General features: G+C 50.7%; 1 protein-coding gene across 1 annotated transcript; it reads right to left on the minus strand.

Annotated features, from left to right (window-relative positions):
• Position 1: 1 nt before the first annotated feature.
• bccip (BRCA2 and CDKN1A interacting protein) lies at positions 2-9,727 on the minus strand. Its single transcript, XM_071394675.1, has 6 exons — positions 9,434-9,727; positions 8,900-9,055; positions 8,541-8,633; positions 6,593-6,780; positions 3,400-3,559; positions 2-465 (listed from the first exon to the last, which is right to left on the minus strand). Exons 1-6 carry the CDS (start codon positions 9,674-9,676, stop codon positions 295-297), a joined length of 1,011 nt encoding a protein of 336 aa, XP_071250776.1. The 5' UTR covers positions 9,677-9,727; the 3' UTR covers positions 2-294.
• Positions 9,728-9,890: the final 163 nt, after the last annotated feature.

The raw sequence follows: 9,890 nt of genomic DNA on the forward strand, positions 1-9,890 counted from the left end.
CCAAGGTCTCAAATTATTTATTTTGTCAAAAGATACATTTTTACCTCAAAATGTCTAGATAAAACCGCTGGGCTGAAGGAAACCGTTACATAATGACATTGACTTGACGTTATTCTCAGCTTAACGAAAATGATTCCAGTGGTCCCTTCCTTTCGATGTTTCGTATTGAATTTTACATTGCAAAAAAACCACACAATCCAGAGGGGGGCTGTTTTAAAGACATCAGTCCTGTTGTTTACCAGAGTTTATTGTGTATGTTTAGTCGTACGGTTGGTCACACGGTAGTACGGTTGGTCACACGGTCAGGTATTCTTTGAGCTTGTCCATGATGGCTGACATCCTGTCTGCCGGGATGAGCATCACGGTACGCTGCGGCTTCATGGGGACGTCGTCGAAGGACCACCGTCCGCTCAGAACACTGTCCGTCTCCTCCTGCACCGAGTAGTGGAACTTCATGGTGGCTTGCTGTAGCGGGGACATGGACAAATGGTTAAAGCAGTAGAAAAGGACAAGTTAAAAAAAGGGGCATTTTTAACTCATCAAGTATAGCTTGAGTAGCCCTAAAACTAGTACAACTTGAGGAAGTTATGAATAGTGACCAGGGGTTGGGGGTTGAAATACCAATTCTCTTCATTTGGGACATTCGATAATGGGCTTTACTTTCTGAATTGAAATGAAATCGACTCCCGACCCTGATAGTGATATCCCTGTCTGTCTTCCGCTGCGGAAGATGGAAAACTAGAACGTTCCACCTTTTGCTTGAATAGCTGATTGTAAGATCCAAGTAGAGGAGGTGAAGAAGTGTCCGCAGCACCAAGACTAGTACCAGTAGGCAGCTGGTGGGGGGGGAACAAAATACCTTGTCCTCTCCCTCCTGGACTAGTGAAACTCTGTTGGTTGGGCTCCCTGCTTGTGTCATCAAACCCCTGCATCTTATCCAGAACGCTGTAACCCGCCTAGTTTTCTACCTTCCCAAGTTCTCCCATGTCACCCTGCTCCTCCACACACTCCACTAGCGTACAGTCGAAGCTCCCACCCATAAAGGGAACACTTAAACAACACAATGTAACTCCAAGTCAATCACACTTCTGTGAAATCAAACTATCCACTTAGGAAGCAACAGTGATTGACAATAAATTTCACATGCTGTTGTGCAAATGGAATAGACAAAAGGTGGAAATTATAGGCAATTAGCAAGACACCCCCAATAAAGGAGTGGTTCTGCAGGTGGTGACCACAGACCACTTCTCAGTTCCTATGCTTCCTGGCTGATGTTTTGGCAAATTTGGCAAATTCGCCACTGGCGCCCTGTGCTCTTCACAGATGAAAGCAGGTTCACACTGAGCACATGACCACATGTGACAGACGTGACAGAGTCTGGAGACGCCGTGGAGAACGTTCTGCTGCCTGCAACATCCTCCAGCATGACCGGTTTGGCGGTGGGTCAGTCATGGTGTGGGGTGGCATTTCTTTGTGGGGCCGCACAGCCCTCCATGTGCTCGCCAGAGGTAGACTGACTGCCATTAGGTACCGAGATGAGATCCTCAGACCCCTTGTGGGACCATATGCTGACACATGCACATTTGTGGCCTGCTGGAGGTCATTTTGCAGGGCTCTGGCAGTGCTCCTCCTTGCACAAAGGCGGAGGTAGCGGTCCTACTGCTGGGTTGTTGCCCTCCTACGGCCTCCTCCACGTCTCCTGATGTACTGGCCTGTCTCCTGGTAGCGCCTCCATGCTCTGGACACTACGCTGACAGACACAGCAAACCTTCTTGCCACAGCTCGCATTGATGTGCCATCCTGGATGAGCTGCACTACCTGACCCACTTGTGTGGGTTGTAGACTCCGTCTCATGCTACCACTAGAGTGAAAGCACCGCCAGCATTCAAAAGTGACCAAAACATCAGCCAGGAAGCATAGGAACTGAGAAGTGGTCCGTGGTCACCACCTGCAGAACCACTCCTTTATTGGGGGTGTCTTGGTAATTGCCTATAATTTCCACCTTTTGTCTATTCCATTTGCACAACAGCATGTGAAATTTATTGTCAATCACTGTTGCTTCCTAAGTGGACAGTTTGATTTCACAGAAGTGTGATTGACTTGGAGTTACATTGTGTTGTTTAAGTGTTCCCTTTATTTTTTTGAGCAGTGTATTATTATACTTAAAGTTGGGGAGGCAGGTAGTCTAGTGGTTAGGGGGGGGAGGCAGGTAGTCTAGTGGTTAGAGGGGGGGAGGCAGGTAGTCTAGTGGTTAGAGGGGGGGAGGCAGGTAGTCTAGTGGTTAGAGGGGGGGGGCAGGTAGTCTAGTGGTTAGAGGGGGGGAGGCAGGTAGTCTAGTGGTTAGAGGGGGGGAGGCAGGTAGTCTAGTGGTTAGAGGGGGGGGCAGGTAGTCTAGTGGTTAGAGGGGGGGAGCAGGTAGTCTAGTGGTTAGAGGGGGGGGGCAGGTAGTCTAGTGGTTAGAGGGGGGGAGGCAGGTAGCCTAGTGGTTAGAGGGGGGGAGGCAGGTAGCCTAGTGGTTAGAGGGGGGAGGCAGGTAGCCTAGTGGTTAGAGGGGGAGGCAGGTAGTCTAGTGGTTAGAGGGGGGGAGGCAGGTAGTCTAGTGGTTAGAGGGGGGGAGGCAGGTAGTCTAGTGGTTAGAGGGGGGGGCAGGTAGTCTAGTGGTTAGAGGGGGGGGGCAGGTAGTCTAGTGGTTAGAGGGGGGGGGCAGGTAGTCTAGTGGTTAGAGGGGGGGAGGCAGGTAGCCTAGTGGTTAGAGGGGGGGAGGCAGGTAGCCTAGTGGTTAGAGGGGGGAGGCAGGTAGCCTAGTGGTTAGAGGGGGAGGCAGGTAGTCTAGTGGTTAGAGGGGGGGAGGCAGGTAGCCTAGTGGTTAGAGGGGGGGAGGCAGGTAGTCTAGTGGTTAGAGGGGGGGAGGCAGGTAGCCTAGTGGTTAGAGGGGGGGAGGCAGGTAGCCTAGTGGTTAGAGGGGGGGAGGCAGGTAGCCTAGTGGTTAGAGGGGGGGAGGCAGGTAGCCTAGTGGTTAGAGGGGGGGAGGCAGGTAGCCTAGTGGTTAGAGGGGGGGGAGGCAGGTAGCCTAGTGGTTAGAGGGGGGAGGCAGGTAGCCTAGTGGTTAGAGGGGGGAGGCAGGTTGCCTAGTGGTTAGAGGGGGAGGCAGGTAGTCTAGTGGTTAGAGGGGGGGAGGCAGGTAGCCTAGTGGTTAGAGGGGGGATGCAGGTAGCCTAGTGGTTAGAGGGTTGGGCCAGTAACCAAAAGGTTGCTGGATCGAATCCCCGAGCTGACAAGGTCGTTCTGCCCCTGAACAAGACAGTTAACCCCCTGTTCCCTGGTAGGCCGTCATTATAAATAAGAATTTGATCTTAACTGACTTGCCTAGTTAAATAAAAAATAAATAAAAATATGTACCTCATAGAAGAACTCCTCCTCTGCGTTGACGAACGTGAGCTCGTCTTTAGGCGGTGCTCCTCTGGTCTTGGAGGGATCCTTATAGGTCTTACTGATCATCAGGCAGTAATGACACTTGCCACTGGGCTTGTTGCTGCTCTGGGCTTCTGCCATCTCCTCCCTGGAACATTCAATCAATGACGTGGTCATGTTTTTATAGTCGCGTATTGACACACTGCTTTCGGTCTTCTTTCCATAGACAATACATACATGGAATTACTTTTGTACAAAAAAATATGTCAGATATTTAGCATTTGTGTATCCGGTGCAAAGTGACCCATATCTGAGACAAGCAGTTATATTATAATTATAATTCCAGGTCCATATTAATTATATTTAATTACCATGATTAGAAGGGATTCATCTACAGTAGCATACCCATAATGCATAGCAGGTGATTGACAGTGAACACAATGGTACATCGCCTGAGCGACAGTCCAGTAATCTGAGAGCATGTCTTGTTGACAGTCCAGTAATCTGAGAGCATGTCTTGCTGACAGTCCAGTAATCTGAGAGCATGTCTTGTTGACAGTCCAGTAATCTGAGAGCATGTCTTGTTGACAGTCCAGTAATCTGAGAGCATGTCTTGTTGACAGTCCAGTAATCTGAGAGCATGTCTTGTTGACAGTCCAGTAATCTGAGAGCATGTCTTGTTGACAGTCCAGTAATCTGAGAGCATGTCTTGTTGACAGTCCAGTAATCTGAGAGCATGTCTTGTTGACAGTCCAGTAATCTGAGAGCATGTCTTGTTGACAGTCCAGTAATCTGCAACAGAACATTTTGTAACATTATGAAATGTAAAACAAACAAAAAAAGTTTTTTATTGGACAACTCCAGGTAGTCCATCCCTGTTTCCGGATGTTTTCTTTGGTTTTGTGACCTAATGAACATGACCCAGGTGGGATAACTGAAAGAGAAAGGGGAGGTAACTGGACTCTGCTGTTTGTGGAGGGGCAGGGCGATCTGTGGGGGTTAGGGTTAGACAGAGGCTCACTGTAGCTGTTTGTGGAGGGGCAGGGCGATCTGTGGGGGTTAGACAGAGACACTGTAGCTGTTTGTGGAGGGGCAGGGCGATCTGTGGGGGTTAGACAGAGACTCACTGTAGCTGTTTGTGGAGGGGCAGGGCGATCTGTGGGGGTTAGACAGAGGCTCACTGTAGCTGTTTGTGGAGGGGCAGGGCGATCTGTGGGGGTTAGACAGAGGCTCACTGTAGCTGTTTGTGGAGGGGCAGGGCGATCTGTGGGGGTTAGACAGAGGCTCACTGTAGCTGTTTGTGGAGGGGCAGGGCGATCTGTGGGGGTTAGACAGAGACTCACTGTAGCTGTTTGTGGAGGGGCAGGGCGATCTGTGGGGGTTAGACAGAGGCTCACTGTAGCTGTTTGTGGAGGGGCAGGATGATCTGTGGGGGTTAGACAGAGACTCACTGTAGCTGTTTGTGGAGGGGCAGGATGATCTGTGGGGGTTAGACAGAGACTCACTGTAGCTGTTTGTGGAGGGGCAGGGCGATCTGTGGGGGTTAGGGTTAGACAGACTCACTGTAGCTGTTTGTGGAGGGGCAGGATGATCTGTGGGGGTTAGGGTTAGACAGAGACACTGTAGCTGTTTGTGGAGGGGCAGGATGATCTGTGGGGGTTAGACAGAGACACTGTAGCTGTTTGTGGAGGGGCAGGATGATCTGTGGGGGTTAGGGTTAGACAGAGACACTGTAGCTGTTTGTGGAGGGGCAGGATGATCTGTGGGGGTTAGGGTTAGACAGAGACACTGTAGCTGTTTGTGGAGGGGCAGGATGATCTGTGGGGGTTAGACAGAGACTCACTGTAGCTGTTTGTGGAGGGGCAGGATGATCTGTGGGGGTTAGACAGACTCACTGTAGCTGTTTGTGGAGGGGCAGGATGATCTGTGGGGGTTAGACAGACTCACTGTAGCTGTTTGTGGAGGGGCAGGATGATCTGTGGGGGTTAGACAGAGACTCACTGTAGCTGTTTGTGGAGGGGCAGGGTGATCTGTGGGGGTTAGACAGAGACTCACTGTAGCTGTTTGTGGAGGGGCAGGGCGATCTGTGGGGGTTAGGGTTAGACAGAGACTCACTGTAGCTGTTTGTGGAGGGGCAGGGTGATCTGTGGGGGTTAGACAGAGACTCACTGTAGCTGTTTGTGGAGGGGCAGGATGATCTGTGGGGGTTAGGGTTAGACAGAGACTCACTGTAGCTGTTTGTGGAGGGGCAGGATGATCTGTGGGGGTTAGGGTTAGACAGAGACACTGTAGCTGTTTGTGGAGGGGCAGGATGATCTGTGGGGGTTAGACAGAGACTCACTGTAGCTGTTTGTGGAGGGGCAGGGCGATCTGTGGGGGTTAGACAGAGACTCACTGTAGCTGTTTGTGGAGGGGCAGGATGATCTGTGGGGGTTAGACAGAGGCTCACTGTAGCTGTTTGTGGAGGGGCAGGATGATCTGTGGGGGTTAGGGTTAGACAGAGACACTGTAGCTGTTTGTGGAGGGGCAGGGCGATCTGTGGGGGTTAGGGTTAGACAGACTCACTGTAGCTGTTTGTGGAGGGGCAGGGCGATCTGTGGGGGTTAGGGTTAGACAGAGACTCACTGTAGCTGTTTGTGGAGGGGCAGGGCGATCTGTGGGGGTTAGGGTTAGACAGACTCACTGTAGCTGTTTGTGGAGGGGCAGGATGATCTGTGGGGGTTAGACAGAGACTCACTGTAGCTGTTTGTGGAGGGGCAGGATGATCTGTGGGGGTTAGACAGACTCACTGTAGCTGTTTGTGGAGGGGCAGGGCGATCTGTGGGGGTTAGGGTTAGACAGACTCACTGTAGCTGTTTGTGGAGGGGCAGGGCGATCTGTGGGGGTTAGACAGAGACTCACTGTAGCTGTTTGTGGAGGGGCAGGATGATCTGTGGGGGTTAGGGTTAGACAGAGACACTGTAGCTGTTTGTGGAGGGGCAGGATGATCTGTGGGGGTTAGGGTTAGACAGAGACACTGTAGCTGTTTGTGGAGGGGCAGGGTGATCTGTGGGGGTTAGACAGAGACTCACTGTAGCTGTTTGTGGAGGGGCAGGGCGATCTGTGGGGGTTAGGGTTAGACAGAGACACTGTAGCTGTTTGTGGAGGGGCAGGGCGATCTGTGGGGGTTAGACAGACTCACTGTAGCTGTTTGTGGAGGGGCAGGGCGATCTGTGGGGGCACGTTGATGAACCTCTCGCTGAGCAGCAGTCCTACAGGCTTACTGGTGTCGTTGAGGACCTTCTCCAGATCGTCTGTCACACTATGGGGACAACTCTTCTCACACTGACCCAGGATCAGATCCTTTACCTCCTCCACACACTGGACACCCTGTGGACGGATCATAACACAGTAATTAACATATAGACCTTATTCACGAGACTGCCATGATTGTTCAAAATGCAGGCTAGCGCAGTAGGCAGGAAGAGGAAGTAGGCTACTACTTATTGAAGTCTATGGAAAACAGATCTTTCCTCAAGGTCGACCTTTTATAATATCAGATTATGACAGAGAGAAGAGTGAACAACAATGTCTTTGGTGGTCTCTTAACATCTCATTGGTTGAGAAAGTGGCAAGTTTAGTGATTTCATAGATTATATATTTTTTTATTTATTTAACCTTTATTTAACTAGGCAAGTCAGTTATAAGAACAAATTCTTATTTACAATGACGGCCTACCGGGGAACAGTGGGTTAACTACCTTGTTCAGGCGTAGAATGACAGATTTTTACCTTGTCAGCTCGGGGATTCAATCTTCAACCTTTCGGTTAGTGGCCCAACCCTCCTAACCACTAGGCTACCTGCCTCCCTCCTCTAACCACTAGGCTACCTGCCTCCCTCCTCTAACCACTAGGCTACCTGCCTCCCTCCTCTAACCACTAGGCTACCTGCCTCCCTCCTCTAACCACTAGGCTACCTGCCTCCCTCCTCTAACCACTAGGCTACCTGCCTCCCTCCTCTAACCACTAGGCTACCTGCCTCCCTCCTCTAACCACTAGGCTACCTGCCTCCCTCCTCTAACCACTAGGCTACCTGCCTCCCTCCTAACCACTAGGCTACCTGCCTCCCCCCTCTAACCACTAGGCTACCTGCCTCCCCCCTCTAACCACTAGGCTACCTGCCTCCCCCCTCTAACCACTAGGCTACCTGCCTCCCCCCTCTAACCACTAGGCTACCTGCCTCCCCCCTCTAACCACTAGGCTACCTGCCTCCCCTCTCTAACCACTAGGCTACCTGCCTCCCCCCTCTAACCACTAGGCTACCTGCCTCCCCCCTCTAACCACTAGGCTACCTGCCTCCCCCCTCTAACCACTAGGCTACCTGCCTCCCCCCTCTAACCACTAGGCTACCTGCCTCCCCCCTCTAACCACTAGGCTACCTGCCTCCCCCCTCTAACCACTAGGCTACCTGCCTCCCCCCTCTAACCACTAGGCTACCTGCCTCCCCCCTCTAACCACTAGGCTACCTGCCTCCCCCCTCTAACCACTAGGCTACCTGCCTCCCCCCTCTAACCACTAGGCTACCTGCCTCCCCCCTCTAACCACTAGGCTACCTGCCTCCTCCCTCTAACCACTAGGCTACCTGCCTCCCTCCTCTAACCACTAGGCTACCTGCCTCCCTCCTCTAACCACTAGGCTACCTGCCTCCCCCCCTCTAACCACTAGGCTACCTGCAGTACCCACTCTAACCACTAGGCTACCTGCAGTACCCACTCTAACCACTAGGCTACCTGCCTCCCCCCTCTAACCACTAGGCTACCTGCCTCCCCCCTCTAACCACTAGGCTACCTGCCTCCCCCCTCTAACCACTAGGCTACCTGCCTACCCCCTCTAACCACTAGGCTACCTGCCTCCCCTCTCTAACCACTAGGCTACCTGCCTCCCCTCTCTAACCACTAGGCTACCTGCCTCCCCTCTCTAACCACTAGGCTACCTGCCTCCCCCCCCTCTAACCACTAGACTACCTGCCTCCCTCCTCTAACCACTAGGCTACCTGCCTCCCCCCCTCTAACCACTAGGCTACCTGCCTCCCCCTCCTCTAACCACTAGGCTACCTGCCTCCCCAAATAGATAACATATATCTGACCGTACCTTTCTCTCAGTGAGGTTGAGCATGCTGATGAAACCAAACACCTCATCAGCTGGATCCTCGTCATCATCACTGTCCTCTGGCACCTCTGCTTGCTGATAAACAAAACATGCAAAAAGACATACATGGTGCTACTGAATTCATATAAATTGTTCTCCGTTGGATGTGGGGTTGGAAACTGGAGCTAGAAACACAAGCATTTCGCTACACATGTGTATGTGACGAAATAAAATTTGATTTGAAGAAAGCATATGTGTATAATCATATTTCGGGTGTTTAATATGATGCGTTAAATTATATGACGCATATTTAGTGACGGTCTGATCTGATGTGAACCGGTGCACCGCGTCTCGTTTCTTACCCTGATGACGCTTCCAATGTGATTCTGCTGGATGAGGAGATCGGTCAACTCGGATGTATTGACACGAGCCTTCAGAAACAGCTGTTGCATGAGTTTCTTGACTCCATTGTAGTCATTGTGAGTAATGGTATGGGCCTCAAAGTCTACAATGACCTCCTGGAAACAAACAAAGGTTTTTAATACAAGTCCCGAATCCCGAGACAATGTTTTGGACTGGAGGGAGACTCGGGGCGAATGTGCTGCCAGTTTTAGTGTCAATACACGTATCGATTGTTTGTTTTGTCTAAACTACTCTTATGGTTTTAAGTGTGTAAATATCCATGAATTTTACTATTTAGCTAGTTAAAACTCTGAAGTTATCGACTGGCTATGTTCAGCATGTCCCTAACATACGTAACATTATTAGCTAGCTTGATATGAACAACAGTTGTTAGCTAAAAAAAAAGCTATCTAGCTAACCCCTCTAACGTTAGCCAGTGCTAACTAGCCTGCTAGGCCAGGAATATAGCCAGTTCGCTAGAGACATTATCGTACTTCATGTATCTCCTCTTCTGATCCGCTGTTATTCTCTGCTGAATCAACGTCGTCTTCCAATCCTTCATCGGAGCTGTTATCCTCACTATCAGCGGGATTTTCTCCCATTCCAACTGCTCGTCTTTTCGCTGAAGAAGCCATGCTGCCAAAACAGATACCACGCGTAAGGGAAAGGACGGGGGCGGGGCAAGGGATTAATGTGGAGTTGGGAGTACTGAGAAACTGAGACATGGTGGACGCCATATTGGATCAATTGCTGCATGCTTCGTTATGCTTGGAACGCCCATGTGTAGAACCGCAATGGCGTCCCGTTTCTCATTCTGACAGCAGAATGGAATAAACCATTTTGATGAAAGGGGAAATATAGTGTATCTAAATTATTGTTTAAATATGTTAGAATATTGTTTACTGAACTGTTTCAGAAGAAAAAACAAACGACTACTTTCTTTAATTGTAA

Source organism: Salvelinus alpinus, chromosome 3 (assembly GCF_045679555.1).
Source record: "Salvelinus alpinus chromosome 3, SLU_Salpinus.1, whole genome shotgun sequence".
Taxonomy (NCBI): domain Eukaryota; kingdom Metazoa; phylum Chordata; class Actinopteri; order Salmoniformes; family Salmonidae; genus Salvelinus; species Salvelinus alpinus.